A 22,617-nucleotide genomic window follows, 5' to 3' on the forward strand; every position below is an offset into this window, starting at 1 on the left:
CCCTTCGCAGAAAAACAGCCCCAAAGCATGATATTTTCACCCCCATGCTTCACAGTAGGTATGGTGTTCTTTGGATGCAACTCAGCATTCTTTCTCCTCTAAAAACGACGAGTTGAGTTTTTACCAAAAGATCCTACTTTGGTTTCATCTGACCATATGACATTCTCCCAATCCTCTTATGGATCATCCAAATGCTCTCTAGCAAACTTCAGATGGGCCCGGACATGTACTGGCTTAAGCAGGGGGACACGTCTGGCAATGCAGGATTTGAGTCCCTGGCGGCGTAGTGTGTTACTGATTGTAGCCTTTGCTACTTTGGTCCCAGCTCTCTGCAGGTCATTCACTGGGTCCCCCTGTGTGGTTCTGGGATTTTTGCTCACCGTACTTGTGATCATTTTGACCCCACGGGGTGAGATCTTGCTTGGAGCCCCAGATCGAGGGAGATTATCAGTGGTCTTGTATGTCTGCTTGCCTATTGCAGATTCAGTCTTCCCAGCCTGGTGCAGGTCTACAATTTTGTTTCTGGTGTCCTTCGACAGCTCTTTGGTCTTGGCCATAGTAAAGTTTGGAGTGTGACTGTTTGAGGTTGTGGACAGGTGTCTTTTATACTGATAACAAGTTCAAACAGGTTCCATTAATACAGGTAACGAGTGGAGGACAAAGGAGCCTCTTAAAGAAGAAGTTACAGGTCTGTGAGAGCCAGAAATCTTGCTTGTTTGTAGGTGACCAAATACTTATTTTACCAAGGAGTTTACCAATTAATTCATTAGAAATCCTACAATGTGATTTCCTGTATTCTTTCCCCCCATTCTGTCTCTCATAGTTGAAGTGTACCTATGATGAAAATTACAGGCCTCTCTCATCTTTTTAAGTGGGAGAACTTGCATAATTGGTGGCTGACTAAATACTTTTTTGCCCCACTGTATATTTGCAAATCCTTTCTAATCCACTTCTGGCTTTGGCTGAAAAACCTGTAAGAAAATCTACCTCAAAACCTCCCCCAAAAAACGTAGTGGGTCATTTATTAAACAGAAATACAGCTATATTAGCTGCTTACGGGTCTAAAGAAGTGGGCGTGACATGGATGGGGAAGGGGACCATTTTCTACGCCTGGTTTAGGAATAGAAAATGATCGAAATGTAAGACAGCTAAGAAGCGGTCTTACGTTTAGAAGCAGCAGTGGATCCGCCAAAGTTATGTAGAGGCTGGCGCACAGGGCCTTATTAAGACGCTGGTCTTAATAAATGTGCTCCTAAGAAGCATTAACCATAATTTCGTGAATCATGTTTCCTCTTGTATTCCTTGTCCTGGGGATATTGCTTATTTCCCTTATATTCCTTTTCAACTTTTCTCCCCTTGTCTTGTTTGACATATTTATGTTGCTCCTCTTTTTGATTTTTGTATGGCTTTCCAAAATCCTGTTTCTTTGAGTGATCATGTTTCTTTTCATCATATTTTTTCTGGTAACTTTTTTCTTTGTATGACTTGTCTTTGGCATCTTCAAAAGACTTGATTAGTTCTTTTGGTTTCTTATGAAACGGAAATATATCCCTTCTCTGAGAATCATCCTCAGTTGCTATTTTTATCTTGCCGACTTTGGCTTCCATGTATTTGCTTTTGGGCTTTATCCCCCATTGTCCATTTAGTTTTTCACTGTCTTTTCTTTCCTCTGTTTTCTTAAAGTGTGGTGATTCTTCGTCAGTTTCAGTTGTTTCAGCTACTTCTTCTATGGTTAGTTCCTGTTCTTCAACTACAGGTGGTGGCTCTTCTTCTTCCTCTATTGGAAGGTCTGGTTCTTCAATATCAGGAGATCCTGGTTGCTCCACTTCAGGCAATTCTGCTTTCGATGAACCAAACCAGGCTTCAAAAACCCATGGCTCTGCCTGACAGAAAAAAAAAAGATAAATATCAAAATATTTCTATTTGACATAAAAGGGAACCTGTCATCAACTTTATGCTGCCCATACTAACGGCAAAATAAAGTAGAGACAGGTGAGTTGATTTCAGCGGTCTGTCATTTATAAGTTAAAAGTAAGTTGCTGCCGAGAACCAACATCACAATCGCAGACTAGGCCTGGAAAAGAGTCACGGCCACCTGAGAAGAGTCATGGTTATTCATGAATTCCTTCTCTCCCTGCCCACCTGCTGATGATTGACAGGCTTCTACCTAGTTTTCTCCCTTTCTCTCTAGGAGAGAACTGCCAATCATCAGCAGATGGAAGGGGAGAGCAGAGATTATGAATAACCATGACTCTTCTCAGGTAGATTTGACTCTTTTCAAGGCCTGTGCTGCAATGATTATGATGCTAGTTCTCAGCAAGCACTTAGTTTCAGCTCATAAACACACCGCTGAAATCAGCATTTCTGTCACTAATTTATGCTGCCCTCGGTGAGGTCAGCATAAAGTTGATGACAGGTTCCCTTTAAGTACATTAACGAGAAAAGAAGAAACAGCCCAAAATAAGAAATAATGTTAAAAACAGTTAGTGAATTTTAGTCAATAGACATGTAGATCAATATGAATAACTACTGCAAGTTCTATAACTACATTGGCAAAATGTAAATGTTGACTCATCCAGTCAAGGGCACTGTAGTAAAACTGTACATATGGATATTGGCAAGATTGAGGTCTCCTAAAGATTTAGTTTGATGTCATCATTAAATACCCTTTAATCCTACCTCTCCAAAAAAACTTCCATCCCAAATAAACCTCCAATTCAGTTTATCAAAGGTACCTCCAATATTGTTGTTAATAAAAGTGTATCTTATGGAAATGTCTCACATGCAACACTGAAAAAAATTGCCAGGAGAGGCTTGTAATGTTGTACAGTTGCCTAAAAAAAACACAAGGGGTCATTTACTAACAGAAATTCGCCTATTTTGGAGTATTTCTGATGCAGATTACGCAGCAAAGGTTATTTGCTCCACAATCTGTGACTTTTCCCCACTCATGCCAGGTCTAAAAAAGCGGGAGTGGTGTGGGTGGGGGAAGGTCATTTATCATTTTGTACCCGTGTTTAGGCATAGAAAATGGTTTAAATTTAAGCCAGCAAGGAAGGCTGCATAGATTTACACCGGCAGTGGATGTGCCGAATTTATGTAGAGGTCGGCACCTCTTCATAACTTCAGCACACCCAACGCCAGTGCACGGGGTTATTAAGACCGGCATCTAAAACTTTGGTCTTAATAAATAACCACCACAATGTCTACATTTCCAACCGCATCTCCTGACAAAACTTGTAGACTTCTGGTGGTAAACACACTTGTTAACAATACTAGAACTACTAAACAATTTCTCTTATGAACAAGAACCATTCTGCAATAAATGTAAAACTTTTGGAAAAGTGACCATCATGGTTGGGTGCATATGCTTTATATATTAGCTGATGCCTAAATATGTGACAACATATTTTTTCTAACAAATGGCGTGTATCCAAAGAATAGGCAGCACTCCAAATGTGGTAAAAGGTGATGACCCGTTTATTCCCAGGCAATGTTTCAGCCCACACACTGGGGCCTTTGTTAAGCCTTTCAGACCTGCGGTTTGCGGCTTTTACATGCGGTTGTGGCGGTGATCGGGCGTGCCATCGGGTCCCCATGCGGCTGTAGGGGGGACCCGATGGCATGGAAGGTAGCGCGATGCCTAAGGAAGGCATCGCGCTGCCTTCTGGCGACGAGCCTGTGAGATCCAGCCCCCTGGATCTCACAGGCCAGAAGATGTATGAGTAATACACACTGTATTACTCATACAGCCAATGCACTCCAATACATAAGTATTGGAATGCATTGTAAAGTATTAGACCCCCAAAAGTTCAAGTCCCAAAGTGGGACAAAAAATAAAGTGAAAAAAAAAGTTTCCCCACAAAAATTTTTAAAGTTTCAAGTAAAAATAAACAAAAACGTCATTTTCCCCAAAAGCACAACTCCCAAAACAGCTGCTAGTCAATTTTTACAGGTGCACCATAGAATCTGTTATCACATACTGCATTACAGTGTGGTACTCCGGCTGCTCTTCTGAAGATCTCTTGTCTGCAGTGGTGTCTGAATCAGTGTGTATATATACTCATAAGCACTTCCTACCTTGCTCTTGCTATATATATGCTGTGAACTGTGAATAGTAATGCTTTCTAGTGCAATGTTTTTTTTTTTCTAGTGTAATGCTTTAGTTTAAATGTCAGTCTTGTTCCTCTGTCCATGGCATCTAGGATTGCTCCAAACAACATTTCATTGTATTGTACATTGTATTACATTGTATTGTACAGTGACAATAAAGGCATCTTATCTTATCTTATCTAAGTAAAAAAAAAATTGGTAAAAAATAGGGGGGGAAAAAATAGTATACATATAAGGTATAGCCGCGTCCGTATCGACCGGTTCTATAAACATATCACATGACCTAACCCCTCAGATGAACACCGTAAAAAATAAAAACTGTGCTAAATAAACAATTTTTTTGTCACCTTACATTACAAAAAGTACAACAGCAAGCGATCAAAAAGGCGTTTGCCCACCAAAATAGTACCAATCTAACCGGCACCTCATCACGCCAAAAATGAGCCCCTACCTGAGACAATCGCCCAAAAAAAAAAAAAAACTATGGTTCAGAATATGGAGACACTAAAACATAATTTTTTAGTTTTAAAAAAGCTGTTATTGTGTAAAACTTACATAAAAAAAAAATATATACATATTTGGTATCGCCGCGTTCGTATCGACCGGCTCTATAAAAATATCACATGACCTAACCCCTCAGATGAACACCGTAAAAAATTAAAAATAAAAACTGTGCTAAATAAACTATTTTTTGTCACCTTACATCACAAAAAGTGTAATAGCAAGCGATCAAAAAGTCATATGCACCCCAAAATAGTGCCAATCAAACAGTCATCTCATCCCGCAAAAAATGAGACCCTACCTAAGATAATCGCCCCAAAACTGAAAAAACTATGGGTCTCAGAATATGGAGACACTAAAACATGATTTTTTTTTTTGTTTCAAAAATTATATTATTGTGTAAAACTTACATAAATAAAAAAAAGTATACATATTTGGTATCGCCGCGTCCGTATCGACCGGCTCTATAAAAATATCACATGACATAACCCCTCAGATGAACACCGTAAAAATATTTTAATAAAAACTGTGCTAAATAAACTATTTTTTGTCACCTTACATCACAAAAAGTGTAATAGCAAGCATCAAAAAAGTCACACGCACCCCAAAATAGTGGCAATAAAACCGTCATCTCATCACGCAAAAATCATACCCTACCCAAGGTAATCGCCCAAAAACAAAAAAAATAAATGAGTATACATATTAGGTATCGCCGCATCCGTGACAACCTGGTCTATAAAAATATCACATGATCTAACCTGTCAGATGAATGTTGTAAATAACAAAAAATAAAAACTGTGCCAAAACAGCTATTTCTTGTTATCTTGCCTCACAAAAAGTGTAATATAGAGCAACCAAAAATCATATGTACCCTAAACTAGTAACAACAATACTGCCACCCTATTCCGTAGTTTCTAAAATGGGGCCACTTTTTTGGAGTTTCTACTCTAGGAGTGCATCAGGGGGGCTTCAAATGGGACATGGTGTAAAAAAAACAGTCCAGCAAAACCTGCCTTCCAAAAACCGTATGGCATTCCTTTCCTTCTGCGCCCTGCTGTGTGCCCGTACAGCGGTTTATGACCACATATGGGGTGTTTCTGTAAACTACAGAATCTGGGCCATAAATATTGAGTTTGGTTTGGCTGTTAATCCTTGCTTTGTAACTGGAAAAAAATTATCAAAATAGAAAATCTGCGAAAAAAGTGAAATTTTGAAATTGTATCTCTATTTTCCATTAATTCTTGTGGAACACCTAAAGGGTTAACAAAGTTTGTAAAATCAGTTTTGAATACCTTGAGGGGTGTAGTTTATAGAATGGGGTCATTTTTGGGTGGTTTCTATTATGTAAGCCTCGCAAAGTGACTTCAGACCTGAACTGGTCCCTAAAAATTGGGTTTTTAAAAATTTCAGAAAAATTTTAAGATTTGCTTCTAAACTTCTAAGCCTTGTAACAGCCCCAAAAAATAAAATATCATTCCCAAAATGATCCAAACATGAAGTAGACATATGGGGAATGTAAAGTAATAACTATTTTTGGAGGTATTACTATGTATTATAGAAGTAGAGAAATTGAAACTTGGAAATTTGCAATTTTTTAAAATTTTTTGTTAAATTTAGTATTTTTTTTTATAAAGAAATTTTTTTTTTTTTTACTTCATTTTACCAGTGTCATGAAGTACAATATGTGACGAAAAAACAATCTCAGAATGGCCTGGATAAGTCAAAGCGTTTTAAAGTTATCACCACAGATTTGCAGAAAATGGCCGGGTCTTTAAGGTGAAATAGGGCTGAGTCCTTAAGGGGTTAATACAGGAGGCAGATGCCGGCAGCAGAATCACATAGCCGACACCCTGCCTCTGACAGGGAGCTGCAATCAGCTCAGTGCGGCACCTGAGGGGTTAACTGCCACTGATCTGCTGCCGGCACCCGCCTCCTGTATTAAAGGTTTATTATCATTGGTGGCGCAGTGAGCCCGCCCCCCTCCACCCTCCTAGTATTAAAATCATTGGTTGCAGTGGCCACAGGGTCCCCTCTCCTTCTCATTGGTGGCAGTGGCAGCTTCTGATCGGAGCCCCAGCAGTGTAATCCTGGGACTCCGATCGGTTACAATGGCAGCCAGGAAGCTACTGAAGCCCTGGCTGCCATAATCAGCTCCCTGCTGCTGTGTGTACTATGCACAGGGCAGCAGGGAGAGTGTGAAGTCCTATTCAGCCTGATAGAGCTCTATTAGGACCCATTCATTTTCAATGGGTCCTGAAAAAAAAAATCTGACATTGAGCTGTCTGTTTTTTTTCAGGACCCATTGAAAATGAATGGGTCCAGATCTGTTCCGCAAAAAACGGAACAGATCAGGAAAGAAACAACGGACGTGTGAATGGACCCTTAGGGTGAATAGGACAAGGGATGAAAAGATCCCAGGTTCTAGCCTCTAAGGGGGGGAAATAGTTATTAAATAAAAAGTAAAAATAAATAAATAAAGTTTAAAAAAACAAACACCAAAATATTAAGTATAAATCACCCCCTTTCCCAATTTTACATAAAAAATATATAAACAATAAATAAATAAACATATCACATATCGCCACGTCCGAAGAGTCCAAACTATATTAAAATATTAAAAAAAAAATCTATGCGGTGAATGCCGGAACAGAAAAATAAATCAATAAAAACTGTGCGATGCGCCATTTTTTAAAATGCGGAATGCATGAGGCTTTTTTGGCGTTTTCTTTTTTTCACGTGGTATCGAATGGTATCGAGTATCGCAATACTTTTTTATGGTATCGAAATTGAATAAAAAATTTGGCAACAACTCTACAAGCTACACCTGAAACAAGAGGTGAAAACCGAGAGACTGTCAGATAACCTCACGTGTTGCAAGTCTCTCAGATCTTCTAACCTCTGTCACCGGAGGGATCATGACAATAACATCACCAAAACTTATATAGTCCTTTGTGTTTGACTACCTTTGCATAACTAAAATGCTTTTACAAAAATAATAATTTGTTTATGTGTCATAGTTAAAACAAAAATCCAATGACGGAGCTGTGTGAGGGCTTGTTTTTTGGAGGACAAGCTGTAAATTTCACTGTATCATTTTAAAGTACACAATTTTTGATAATTTTTTTATTTCATTTTTTTGTGAGGCAGGATGAACAAAAAACGGTATTTCTGGAATATTTTTTTTTATAGAATTCACTATGCACTATAATTGACATGTTAACTTTATTCTATGTGGTTAAACTTGATCCAATCCCAGACAATGTAGTGGATACTCCGACTGTATAATGTATATTACATCTAGCATCTGCTGTGGATGTTGTGTAGACTCAGCCCCCGAGCCTGCACCATGTGAATATTTTAAATTATTGTGGTACAGCTCACCTACCCTGTGGGGAGGGGTTAAAACAACAATTATTTAAGGGCACGTACATATTAAAAAGGGTTTAAGTACATAAACATGAGACAAAAGCAACAAATACAATAAACATGAGTTTAACCCCTTAGTGACCAGCCTGTTTTTATTGTTGCCTTGCAAGAGCTATAGCTTTTTACTTTTTCTGTCGATGTAGTAGAATCAGTTTTTTTTTTTTGCAGGAAAAGAGTTTTTAATGGTGCCATTTTGGGGTACACATTAATTACTGATTAACTTTTATTAACTCTTTCTAGGGGGGTGGGAAAAAACAGCAATACTGTCAATGAGTTTTTACATTATAAATGCTGCAGCATTTATCTTTTGGGAAAAAATAACATGATAACTTTATTCTCTGGGTCAGTACGATTACAGCAATACCAAATATATATACGGTAGTTTTATTTTTTTTTACATTTTACTACTTTAACGCTTTTTCTTTAAAAGAAAATGTTTTTGCATCCCCACAACCCAAGGCCCATAACTTTTTTCTTTTTCTTTCTACGGAGCTTTCTGCGGATTTGATTATTGCAGGATGACTTTTCTTTAGTATCATTTTGGGGTACATAACACTTTTTGATTGCTTTTTATTCTGTTTCTTTCATGTAGTTCATCGTACAGGATAAATTACATGATAATTGCATAATGTGGGTCGTTACAGAGGTGGCAATACCAAATATGTGGAGATTTAATTTTTGCAATTTTTTCCAATGAAACTGGAAAAAAAGGTGTATTTTGTTTACTTGCAATTGTTTTAATTTTTTAACCATTTACTAGTTCCACAAGGGGGCTTTAATTAACGATCTTTTGACAGCTTCTAAAATAAATTGCACTGTTCATGCAGTGCAATGTATTTTACTGTCAGTGCCATACTAACATCCATCAGTAGGCTGTGCCAGAGGCGCTGTCTGCTGGGACATGCTGGAGGCAGGCATAGGGTATTTCCCAGGCCCCGGCCTGTGTGCACATTTGTGGTGTGCTGAAGGGGGGACAGAGGGAGTCCACTCCCGCTGTGACAGCTTACATATCGCAATCGCTATTGCTTGCAGCATCTAAGAGGTTAAACGGCCCAGATATCCATTTCTGCTGGTACGAGCGGTTACAGCAGGAGCGCGGGAGACCCGCCTAAGACCCCTAAGTGACCGTTGTAAAAATTGGTGGTCAATAAGGGGTTAATGAATGATGTACTGTAAAAAAAGGAGATAGGACTCTGCTTTTTTATGTGTTAGGTGTTATTTTTGATTTTTTTTTTTTTTTACTATAGTATGTGTTTATTATCTTCCCCTAACTATATTCTTACAAGTTCATCACTTTGATCGGGTTGAGTCCAGGCTTCAGCTTCTACATCTGCTAGGTCATCATCATCAACAGCATCTGAGGAGTAAACCACAAGTTTCATTTACTTCTGTTTACATCATTTACATTTTCCAGCTTCTGAATTGGCTACTTCCATGAAGCAGACCTCAACTTGAGGCCAGCAAAGGAAGCAATATTGACAATCACAATACATTAGTAGGTGCCTTGTATTAACTTCCTCTACATGATAAATGCCATCAGTGGCGTACACACAATCCATGGGGCCCCTGTGCGAAACTGATCCAAGGGCCCCCCCGCTCCCCCCAGTGTCCCCGCCCACCCTCAAGCCACACCTACGCACAGCCCTACCTATATATCGCGCCCATACCTCTTACATCCAGTGACGTCTCCTTTGATGTAGATGTTCTCTTTCTTCATCTTCTCCATTCAGACCGGACCACCATGATGATTTCTTTCAGCCATCTCTCATCTCTGCAGAGTTTGACAGACAGACATCTTAGTTTCCTACCCCCATCAGACCCCCAGTCAGCCCCCATGAGACCTCAGATCAGCCCAAAGACCCCCAGTCAGCCCCCATGAGACCTCAGATCAGCCCAAAGACCCCCAGTCAGCCCCCATGAGACCTCAGATCAGCCCAAAGACCCCCAGTCAGCCCCCATGAGACCTCAGATCAGCCCAAAGACCCCCAGTCAGCCCCCATGAGACCTCAGATCAGCCCAAAGACCCCCAGTCAGCCCCCATGAGACCTCAGATCAGCCCAGACCCCCAGTCAGCCCCCATCAGACCTCAGATCAGCCCAAAGACCCCCCCATCAGCCACCAGATCAATCATCAGCCGAAAGAGTCAAGACCCCTCAGATCAGCATCAACTCAGGGTGGGCCCCCAGGGGCCCTCACTACTCGAGTCAGGGGCCCAGGCCCAGCCTGAGGCGGGCTTTTCCTGCCAGGCAGTTCAAACGCCCCCCGGGTGCCTGGGGGGCTAGTGTGCCCTGCTGCTGCGGCCTGCCACTGCCCCCCCCCCCCCCCCGGTCATCTGCCAGGGGGGATGCCTGGGGGGCTGGGGGCCTAGTGTGTCCCAGAGAGACGACGAGTGCCAGGCCAGCCCAGGGTCGGGTCGGGTCCGGTACGCCCCCCCCCCGGCTTTTACTTACCGTCGAGTTACCGGCTGGCAGGGCAGGGGAACTTCAGTTCTTCTTCTGTTCTTCCGGTCAGTGCCTCGGCGGTCCTCTCTTTCGAATCGGACATCCTCTCTGAGTCACGTCCGGATCCCGTTCAGGCGCGTGTTCCCGCGAGACCTGCACAGGAGTTCACACAGGTCTCGCGGGAGTTCACGGGCCCGGCGCTGACCACAGGGAGGAAGGAGGAGGGAGGAGGGAGGAAGGAGGAGGGAGGGAGGAGGAAGAAGGAGGGCGGGGGGCAGGCGGGCCCGGGGGGAGGGCAACTTAAATGTGATGTGATTGTTGAATATGTGAATCGGACGGATGGATGCCAGACACAGCTGCAGCAGGGGCCAGGGGTCCGCAGGCGGCCGGGCCCCCCTGGGGGGCCGGACCCGGTCGCAACTGCGACCCCTATATGTACGCCACTGAATGCCATTTACTGAAGTGAGACATCCCCTTTAACAACTACCAGTCACAATCACATGGTTATCCTACCTTGCAGCACCTGAAAACCCATACTCAGAAGGGCGGCAATAGCAGCAACAGCTAGACATCTATTGAGGGTAATCCCATTCCATGGAGAAGACTCCTCTTCTCTCACAGGGCCGACACTCTTGGATTCTGACTTCTTTTTCATTGTTGCACTTTAGGCACTAAGAAAGAGAAGATATATATTTATTTGGTTATAATAGTTAGTCTATTACATTATCATAATATTACATAATCTTGATTATATGTAGAAAATACTTCCTTCATAGTTGTCAATATTGCTGATTGTCAAATCACGATATATAAATTTAAGGGCTCATTTAGACGGCCGTATGCTGTCCGCAGAAATGCGGATCCGTTTTTTGCAGACAGTTCAGCATGTCCACAAAAAAAGGGAGCATTCCGTTTTTTTGCTGATCCATAGACTTCAATAGGGCCATGTCCTGATTTTCACTGACAAGTATAGAACATGTTTCATTTTTTTGCTAAGCCGTGCAATGGAAGAAAAGGGCCCCATAGAAGTGAATGGGACAGTATCTAATCCGCAAAAAAAATGATCTGCATTTTTGCGGACAGCATACAGCCGTCTCAATGAGTCCTAAGTTGTCTAAGAGCTCTCATGGTACGTCATTTCTGTGAAACAAAACAAAAAAAATCAGCTGGGGACATTGTGGCGTATAGTCATTGGCAAAATTCATGTAAATTTTGCTGCAGATTTCACCCTAATTGTTATAAAGGGTGAAATCAGCAGTAGAAATCCCCAGCGCAATGTGACATGCTGTGGATCTAGAATCTGCACCTCATTGTTGCTACTGTAAATGCTCCATATTTTTTGCCCGGAATTCCATGGTGGAAAATCCACAGTGTATTCGCCACGTGGGAACATAACCAAAGCGGTGGTGACAATACTAGATTACAGAAATGTTACTATATATTAATATTTGCAAAATCTCAATAGCTGAATAACATCTACAGGCTATATACTGTTCTACCACAGGCAGGCTAAGCTCCATTAAAAAACAAAGGGTACAAATGACCACAATAGATGCTTTACTGTCATGTCATTTTAAGCCCCATTTTATTTTACACCAGCAAAAACTTGTGACCACTGAGTCACTGGAAGTGTCTACTGAAACACCACTGTATTTTTAGCATCTATAGACAACAGATCTTGTTTCGGTTTGGCAAGACATATAAAACTGCCCAGCTAGTCTGCACACTGCCGTTACAAGACTCAGCATTCATGTCTTATCAACCAGTGTTTTACCTTTTTGCAATGAGCCACCCTAAATGCCCCGATTACAAAAAAAAACTGATGGGGTATTCTTATCTTGAATATTTAATGCCTCACTGTACCAGGTTCCAGAGGAGGGACCCAGACCTACCTTGAGAATGGGGGTCCGTCAACCCCTGTATTGTGGCTGGTGTGAATGGAGACAGCCATGCATGTGTGGCCGCCTCTCCATTTACAGCTGCTGCTGTGAATATGCTATAAACTTCATAGATGGAAATAATCCTTTAAATCTTCCCTGCTGGTTCCATACAAGTAAACCACCACCAAATAAAAATAAATAAATCAAAGACTATGGGGGTCATTTATTAAGACCTAGGAAGCTGGCTTACATTAGTTATGGAGAGGGCACTGGAGTAGTTAGAGACGTGGCTTAGTGTAGCCGCGGCAGTGCAGACTTTGTTCCTTCTTCTGCAGGATAACCCACTGACTTTCCACTAATAGAGGGGTTGTCCAGGAGAAAGTGTTTAGAACCCAGAACTGCTAACAATTAACCCTTTTGTTGTGTATTGAGCTGTAACTTGCTCTTTGACTATATTGTTGTTGGATTTTGATGATGGGATTTCCCCCTTGCATTCAGTATCATACTAACAGTCACACTCTGTTGTCCTACAGTTATAGATGGTTGTAACACTGACCAGTTTTCGATTGTACCTTGTCCCCATATTCTCTCTCTCCTGATGAATCCTTTGAAACTCAAGGAAGAAAGGGTCAAATTAGGATACAATAGAGGCAGATTCTGATATAGGGCCACCCTTGTCAAGGCAACACCTGTATTTGTCAAAAAGGGCATATTGGGTTTGCTTAGGGATAGTTTATGTAGGTTGTCCCAATTAGCAACACACATATCTGCAGCCTACTCTACAGTTACCTGACTGCTGCATTATCCATACAGGAACCAACCATCAACCAACTCCTATCTAATGTATATGGCCATCTTTAGTGTTCACTGTCACTGCAGAGCCACTGCTAAAGGCCAATAGGGAATGAGCAGGCCTAGTGTTTGTCTTGTGTTACTTAGGCAAAACCGAGGCCTTGGAAGCCAATGAGTACCGAGAGCTGTATTGTCTGCAAGTAATTGCTTAATTGATTTCCAGATTTTCCTCAGCTCGGTTAGTTCTTCTGTGTTTGACCCTAGTTTGTTTCCTGGATTCTGCCTTTGCCTGCTATTCTCATCTTGATTTGCGCTGAACAGGTTATTGACTTTTGGCTATGATTCTTGGATTAGATGTCAGTCTGCAGATCTGGTACAACTGACTGATTAAACTATACCTGGTTTGCATGATTATGTTCTTCTCAGCCACCCACTTTCTAAAGGCCGTCTCAGAGATTACAACCGAGGGGCACACTTGCATTAAAGGCCCCCCTTTTGGTCTAGGTTGAGTACAATAGGGCTCCTTAAACTCCATCCCCTAAGTCAGTGTCAATTTGGTTGCAGTATCGCATACTGCTCTTCATCCACCTCAGGCGCTGCATGCCTCTGATCTATATTTCAGCACCCTTCTAAACACTCCTGGTTTTGCTCCATATGATCCTGTCCAGTGCATTGGAGAATATTTGGGTCACGTGCTTACCTGTCTGCGTTCCCGCGGTGAGCCTGTCTGCAATATGACGGTGCCGCAGGCTTTGCTCTGATGCTGGACCAATCAGGCTCCGCCAGTGTCAGATGTCTCTTGGGGCAGGCTAACAGACAGCTGCTGGCCACATGTGCCTGGTGTTCTAGCTAGCTGTATGTTTGCTACTCTGGATCACTGACTTTTGCCTGTTTCTTTGACATTGCCCTCTGACTGATTTTCCCTATTTGACCCCTTTGTCTACTGATTTGGTCTCTGACATTTTCTCCTTGTTTCACAATGCTGTGTATTTGTATGTGATTTTGGATCCTGATCTGGTCCTGGTTTTGCCTGTCAGTTTTTTATTTACCTCTTTTTGTCTGACTACTCTTTTCCCATTTAGATTTAGGCCCCTGCACTTAGCTAAGAAGGGACTGTCGTCCAGTTGTGGGCCATCACTTAGGACAGATCGTGCAAGTAGGTAGGGACAGTGGTGTGGGTGGAGTACAGGTCTCAATACTGAGTGAGTTTTTTCCACTGTGGTCCTATAATGCATATTGGGAACTTGTCCTTATACAGTTAAAGATCTATAGGTTAAGAATAGTTTTGTCACAAACAAGAATTTTTTTACTTTTTGTGCAAACCATGAGAAGTGGTGAAACTATTCTTAAATCAAAACTCCACATTTCAAGATGGTTTACATAAAATAGAACAACTTCGGGTATTTTCACACTTGTGTCAGAGGATTTCGGCAGGCAATCCGGACGCAAACTGATGGCATTTGTCAGACGGATCCGGATGCGGATCTGTCTGACAAATGCATTGAAATACAGGATCCGTCTCTCCAGGGTCATCCGGAAAAACAGATCCGGTATTATTATTTTTTGCATTTTTAAGGTAAGGCCACGTGATATAGACTTAGGGTCCATTCACATGTCCACAAAATGGGTCCGCATCCGTTCAGCAATTTTGCAGAACAGGTGCGGACACATTCATTTTCAGCGGGGCCGGAATGTGCTGTCCGCATCCGCAAAAAAATAGAACATGTCCTATATTCTTGTCCGTAATTGCGGATCCACAAAACACATATGGACGTGTGAATGGACCTTTAATCAGCTGTTGACTTTGGGGAAAATCCTCATGCAATCGATGGAGAATATTTTCTGCATTGTGCTATTCTTTTATTATTAATACTAGGAGTTTTCAAATAAATTTATGATAACTGGGTGTTTCCAGTTGGGAAAGTTCAATAAGTAAACCTGTGATCACTTTTAACCTCTTTGTATAAAATACGATATAATAAGCTTCTTAATTCATAATCACGAACCACAGGAAGTTCATCTTCATATTTCTTTTATTGAGTAAAAAAAATACAAATTGTTTAATAAGCGTATACACCTTGAAGGACGCTGAGAAAAACATCACTCCATCCTCCTCCCCTCTACACAATGTTTTGAGAGACATGCCCCCTTACTCATGCGTGTCTCCCGAAACGTCGCATGGAGGGGAGCAGGATGGAGTGATGTGTATCTCAGCGTCCCTTAAGGTGTATACGCTTATTGAACAATTTGTATTTTAGAAATACTCAATAAAAGAAATATGAAGGTGAACTACCCGCGGTTCATGAGCATGAATTAAGAAGCCCACTCGCCGCTGCATTGTCGATGGCAAGCAGGTTAACAGTGAGGAGAACACAGCACTCGTACAAGTGCGGCCTTCTCTTCAAAAAGCTGATCGTCGGGGGTGCCTCTGAGGATAGGTCATCAATATTACAAATGCGGACAACCCCTTTACTTTGAAAATATTGCTAGAAAGTCATACAGATCTCTCACAATGGAAAAAGGGCAATACAACTGTACACACAAAATGGCATAAATTGTCCCCATACTAGAATAAGTACAATATGACGGCCAAAAGATAGAGAACTAAAAAATAGAGAAGTTATTTTTATTGTGGTTGGGTGACGTAAAAATTTTCTGTTGATTCAGTTGAAAAGTCCAATTTTTGCAGATATTAAGAAAAAGGTAGAGGAAAAAGGTTGAGTAGCAATAGATTATAGATGGTTCAACCAGTATAAATTTCAAGAGTACATTCTGCAGTGTGCTATTAAAGTGGACCTGTCACCAAAAATGCAACGCAATCTGAAAACTCTATGTTATAGAGCAGGAGAAGCTGAGCGGATTGATGTACCATATATTTTTCTGGGAAAAGATCCAGTAAAGCTTGTAATTTTTACATTTACATCTGCAGCCCTGTGAAAAGCTATTGGTACAGGGAGGTGGGGTTATCAGTGACTGACAGTTATCTGACTATGTACACTTATACACACAATGCTATCAATCACTGATAACTCCTCATCCCTACTGTACCGATAGGTGTTCACAGAAGGGAGAAAAAGCAGAAATACAAGTTTTTAAATGACAGGTTTTACTGAATCTTTTCCCACAAAAATATATACATCAATCTGCTCAGCTTCTCCTGCTCTATAACATGGTGCTGTCAGATTGCACTGCATTTTTCAGTGACAGGTCCTCTTTAGGTTGCAAAAACAGCAGGTGCAAAGCAGAGTTCCAAGCCAGAAGAGGCTATATACAATTTGCTCTGTTTTTGTAAGATATGATAGCTATCGCCCAAATCCCTTTTTTAGAGTAAATTTTTTTTATTGATTTTCACATTTCAATAAAGATAAGCAGTACATGTATTACAAATTCACTTCAGTAAAGTTATTTACAGTTGTTAAAGCGATCTTTGAGTCTCAATCCCAGGTTACAATATAGCTTATAGAAATGAGTTTTGAAAAAAATACGAAAAAAGAGGAAGATAACAGTAACAGGTATCCAGTGTATGGATGAACAATGTTTGCCGCTATTATAAATCAACGTAGGCACTTACAGTTTTTAAGGGGAGTATTTGGGATTAGTTATCCAGCGAGCCCATGTAGTTTATTGTAGCTGGTAGGGATCGCTCGTAGAGACATGTTGTGTTTAGTTCCTGTATCACCTCCGATAGAGCAGGCGGTTCTGCCTGCTTCCAATGGCGAGTTATCATAAGTTTAGGACTAAGTAGTATGTGTCCTATAAAGTTTCTGTATTTGGGATGTATTGTCTGTATGCCAAGGGACAGTAATGCAAGTTCCGGAAGTGGAATTACAGTTTCCAGTGTTATTTCAGATACTAACGCAAATATCTGTTGCCAAAATTGGGAAAATTTGGGGCAGGTCCACAAAATGTGGTACAGAAAACCTATGTTACCACACACCTCCAACAGCAGGGAGAAGTATCTGGATAGATTTTGTTCAGTCTCTGAGGGGTAAAGTACCAATACAAGAGTGTTTTTTATCCCTGCTTCATAATGGGTAACGCATTTAAAGTTTGAGGCGAGGAATTTTATAGCGGCTGTCCATTTGTCTTCGGAGAAAGATTGTCTCAGTTCGGATTCCCATCGTTTAATGGGTGTAGATTTGACGAAAGTAGCTTTGTCTCCCAACAAGTCATATATGTGTCTTGTAGTGTGTTTTTTTAAAGAGAGAAGGGAATTGGTAAAGTCTAATAATGTCATTCTTTACAGATGGGGGGGATTGTATTATGGTTGCAAGGAAATGACGTACTCTTAGGTAGTTGTAAAGTTCCCCTTGTGGCAACATAAAGGACTGTTTAAGTGATTCAAAAGAGAGGACTGAGTTTGCTTTCATCAGTTGGGAGATATTATTAATATCTCTTGCATGCCATTCAGATAAGCTAATGTTAGATTTCGCTGTTTCTAGTGTGAGTAGTGGCTAGTTGGAATAGAGGTGACTTCGAGTCCCCCTGTGGCCCGTGAATTTGGGTCCAGAGTCTACCCGCATGATCCACTGTCAACAATTTAGCTTTTTGGAGCCTTTGGTTCCATAGAAGCTGTATTAAGTAATCTTTTAATGTGCCCTGCTCCATTGACTGGGATTCTATGTGAAACCAGGCTTTTGTGCTATCATGGGACCACCACCAATTGCTTTTTAATAATCTTCAATGTTCGGTAAGCCCACTCCTCCTGCTCTTTTTTTCTTAAACAACAGCATTTGGGCGACTCTGGGTTTAGATGAACCCTTAATATAACTACTCAATATGGCCTGTGCTTTCTTGAAGAATTTGGATGGTACGGGGATGGGAAGAGCTCGGAATATGTAGATAAGTTCGGGGAGAGTCATCATTTGGAATGATGCAACTCTGCCAACCCATGATGTTGTTTTCATTGCAAAATTTGAGAAGTCTTTGTTAATAGTTGAAAGAAGTGGCTCATAGTTCTGTTTATAATAGAGAACATAGTGATGTAAGCTTGACTCCCAAATAGGGCAGTTCAGATATTTGCCAATCTAAGTCATATTGGGACTGTAACAGTGTCACTTCGTCCCGTGGTATATTAATGGGGAGAGCTTGGGATTTGGAACTATTTTATAGTAGGATAATCATCCACATTAGGAAATTATGTCTAAAGCTTAATTTAGAGAGGTAAGAGGTTCTGTTAATGTAATGATGATATCATCTGCATAAAGTGTGATCTTGTAGGTTTGTCCCCCTATCTCGATTCCTGTAAGGTTTGGTAAATTTATGATGTGTTGTGCTAGGAGTTCTAAGGCGAGGATAAATAATAGGGGCGATAGGGGGCATCCTTGTCTGGATCTGTTGGTTATTCAGAAAGGATCAGTGATCACACCGTTGACCAAGACTCTAGCTGAGGGAGAGGAGTATAAGTTTTCAATGGCATTTATTATGTGTCCCATAAATCCTATCTTGCGAAGGGCAGAGAATGCAAAGGACCAGTAAAGGCGATCGAATGCCTTTTCTGCATCCAATGTCACTGCAAGCATTGTTAAGCCATGTATTTCAGCATAATTAAACAGAGCTATTATTCTTCCAGTGTTGTCCGAGGCTTGTCTCCCTGCTACAAACCCAGTTCTGGTCAGTCTTAATCAGGGAGGGGAGCAGAGGGGACAGTCTGCTTGCAATGAGCTTGGCAAAGATTTTTATATCAGAATTGAGTAGAGAGATGGGCCTAAAATTTTAAGGTGTGTCCGGGAGTTTACCCGGTTTTGAGAGGGTTACTATTAACGCTGTCAACATGTCTGTTGGAAAGGGGGTCCCCTCTAATGCTCGATTGAATATGTCTTGTAAGTATGGGATTAGTATAGTATGAAAATGGCAATAAAACTCATTAGAGAGCCCATCCAGGCCCGGAGATTTGCCCAGTTTCTTGATTTCCAGTTCAGTAAATGGAGCATTTAGAGACTGTAATTGTGCAGGGGTGAGGGTAGGGAGTGTGGCCTGTGCTAGAAAGTCTGCTACCAAGGTTGACTAGTTATCAGGTAAAGAGGTAACGTCTTTGAGGTTGTAGAGTCACTGGTAGTATATGCTAAATTGTTCCACGATGTCTCTTGGGTCTATCAGTTTGGCTTCAGTGTTGGAATGTATTATATGGGATATTTTGGATTTTGATTGTTGGGATTTAAGTTGTCTTGCAAGTAGTTGTCCCACTTTATTACCTTGGGAATAATGTTTAGATTTGAGCCGAAAGAGAGACTTGCTATAATTATAAAGTAGTATTCCTCTTAGTTTGTCTCGTTCTGTTTTTAGTTCATCAGAACATTGGATTGTGGGGGAGCTTTTGTTAATTTTTTCCAGATGGGGAATTTTATTTTTCTCTAAGTTTTTTCACTTAACATATTTGGGGTTATGGAATAAAAATGTGTTGTTCCTCCATACAGGAGCTCTTTGGGATGGATAAAGTTCGTTCAAGGTAATAGTAATCAGGGCATGATCAGACCACTGAATTAGTCCGATGTGACGGTCACGTACACTACACACAGGGGGAAGGATAGTGACCACTGCGCTCCACCCTCACCCCTGGCACTGCCTACTTGCCTCGCAAGTCCTAATGACAGGGGACAACTAGACGGCAGTCCCTAACTTAGCATACGTGCTGGGAAGACAGACAAGACAAATAACGGAATGTGAATGGACCGGGTCAGAACCAAGAGAGCTACGCAGTACAAAAGGTTAAGCAAAGAATGGTCAGGAGAAGCCGGGGTCAAATACCAGGAGAGTAGAGAAGTACCAGAGGAGTCCGCAAAGAGTAGTCAGGTGTGAGCCGAGGTCACAATACCAGGAGGGATGCGCAGTACAGGAGGAACAGGCAAAGGATCATCAGGGAACAGGATCAGGTGAGTATTCAGTAGTCCAACAAATAGCCAGGAACCTAGAATTAACAGGCAACCTGTGGCCAGCAGGCTGCCCGTATTTATAGTGGGGTCTGAGGGTCATGTGACGTGGCCAGCGTCACATGACCGACTGACAGACAAGTCGAGCACCGAGTGAGCAGGGCAGACCTAGGAGCAGGGAGCCTCCCAGCTAGCAAAGCCGCCCTGGGAACGAGGCCAAACACAGATCCTCGCTCCCGAAGCGAAGCAGCAGGTCTGCGGCTGATGGGAGACAGAGTGCGCCTTTGGCGCCCCGTGACATCCGATATCTGTAGAGAAGGTGTGTGGCAGAGTGGTGTGATCGACTATAAACATATCGATACGGGAATATGATAGATGAGGCGGTGAAAAGAAGGTAAAGTCCCTCTCCTGACTCTGTTGGGCTCTCCACACATCAACAAGGCCTTCAGAGTGTAGGAACAAAGCTATTCCCACTTCAGATCTCCGTGTTGGGGATGTAGAGTCCAGGGATGGGTCTAATACGGAGTTAAAATCTCTACAAAGAATAACTTTTCCTTTTTTCAGTTTATTTACATGTTGCATTATTTTGTGTAGGAAAGACAGCTGGTGCGTATTGGGCGCGTAGAGGTTAACCAATGTGTATGTAATGTTGTTAATGGAGCATACCAATATGAAGTAGCGGCCTCCAGGATCAGCTCTGGTGGTGATAGGGGTATAGGCGACCGTATTCTTAATAGCTATAAGTACCCCCCTTGACTTCTTACTGAAATGAGAATGCATAATGTTAGGGAAAAGGTGGTGGCGTACTCTCGCCGCATCACCTTGCATTAGATGGGTTTGATGAATACACAAAACATCAGCATTGGACGCAGATGCTTATTTCCAGATATAGGACTCCTTTTGAGGGCAATTGAGCCCCTTGGCGTTTAATGAGATAATTTTAAGCCCCATAGTGGTGGAAAGAAAGCTGCTGTGTAAGTTCCGTAGTACCTAAGAAGATGCTATGCTGGCACAAAATATAATCACAGAGAATTGTCTGAACAAGTTATAACCAGAACTTGGGAATGTGAACCAGAAAAAGAAAAGGAGAGAGAGATAAGAAAGATAGCAGATCAGGACGGTACTCAACCGTCTATAATGTTGTAGGGCGTAAGTCCCTTTTTGAGGCTGAGAGTGGTAGTTATAATATGGTATTCTCTAGAGGAGGGCTGGCACCTTATCAGTAAACACTAGGCTAGTTCCCAAAAGATGTAGTCCGTTGAGTGCTCTTCTGCCCAGTGTGAAGTGTTTGAATAGCAAGATGCTTGTAGAAGTCTCTTCAATATCAATATCAGTCCATATTTTTGAACTTCAGTTCGCTGCATATCCAGTTGAATTAGAAGGGTCCATCGAGGGGCCACGCTATGATTTCCTAGAGGGTAATGGAATTTTCCAGGCATGGAGTAACTCCTTTCCATCTTCAAGGGACTTGATGACTTGAACCTGGCCATTCTTGTGGAGTAGTAATTTCAAGGGGTACCTCCATTTATAAGGAACACCATGTTCCCGGAAAGCCATTGTTATGGGTTGTAGTGATCTGCGTTGGCTGAGGGTTGCCATTGACAGGTCAGTGAAGAGTTTGACAGATTGATATGGCGATGGAAGTGTTCCTTGTTTCCGGGCTACTGTCATTAATGCTTCTTTTGTATGGTCTCTTCAATTTAATGGCTTCTAGTTTATCTGCCATATCGTTATGGGCGTCTATAATAGAGTTTTGGGAGTTAGCAAACTCACCCATTTTAGTTTCAACATGGAGGATTCTATCGTCCGCTTCTTGTACTCTGGCAGTGAGTGGGTTAATCAAACCTGCGTTATCTGCATGCAGGGAGGATTTTAATGCTAGGAGCATATTCTTTAATGGTTCCTCTGATAGAGGTTTATCTGAGGTGGGGTAGTCTTGAAATGAGTCAGTGGTTGTGGTAGCAAGCCTAGTGTGCTCACTGACCTGTATTTTGTCTGAGATCTCTATTCTAGGTCTCTGCTTCTGCGGGCTGCTGGATGGGGATTCCCGCGGTGCGTTGGTCCGGGCGCCATCTTGGATTCTGTGAGCTGCGCTTGTGGGAGATCTGACATCCTCTGGTGTTGGAGGTAAGGAAGGTGTTGCGATGTCCAGCAGGGTTAGTGTACCGGAGAGTGCCTGAGATGGTGATCTCAGTGTTTGTGAGGGAGACATGTCGCATGCAGGCGCTGGTGGAGACATCACACTGTTGGGCTCTGCGCCATCTTTGGTGTTTCCTTTATCGGAGTAGTTGTCCAGATTACGACTTTTTAGTCTGGGTAACTGCCGTTTGGACTTCCCCATATTGTCAGGGAGGATGTTAGGAATTGATAGGGACTGAATGGAGCAAACAGACCAGTGATGAAAGTGGGTTTGTTAGCTTTTAGTCGCCTCAGTGCTGGACCTCTCCTCTCAAGCGGCCATCTCTCTGAGCGGCCAAGCCACGCCTCCCCCCAATCTCTTTTTTTAATATAGACACGATTGACTTTTATTGGGAAAAATAGCTATCATGTACATTCAAAGACTTGGAACAAAAGTCTGAGAAACATTAGAAAAAA

General features: G+C 41.9%; 1 protein-coding gene across 2 annotated transcripts in view; it reads right to left on the minus strand.

Annotated features, from left to right (window-relative positions):
- Window positions 1–1,193: 1,193 nt before the first annotated feature.
- The window catches only part of LOC120989509 (junctional sarcoplasmic reticulum protein 1-like), an 84,367-nt gene continuing 62,943 nt past the window's right edge, over window positions 1,194–22,617 (minus strand). For both annotated transcript variants that reach the window (XM_040417656.1, XM_040417657.1), the window contains 3 exons: window positions 10,995–11,152; window positions 9,324–9,397; window positions 1,194–1,883 (listed from right to left, as the gene is read on the minus strand). In XM_040417656.1, the coding sequence (XP_040273590.1) occupies window positions 1,263–1,883; window positions 9,324–9,397; window positions 10,995–11,136 (837 nt within the window). In that variant the 5' untranslated portion in view covers window positions 11,137–11,152 and the 3' untranslated portion in view covers window positions 1,194–1,262. The remainder of the gene's footprint in view (window positions 1,884–9,323; window positions 9,398–10,994; window positions 11,153–22,617) is intronic.

This window comes from Bufo bufo, chromosome 2 (assembly GCF_905171765.1).
Source record: "Bufo bufo chromosome 2, aBufBuf1.1, whole genome shotgun sequence".
Classification (NCBI taxonomy): Eukaryota; Metazoa; Chordata; class Amphibia; order Anura; family Bufonidae; genus Bufo; species Bufo bufo.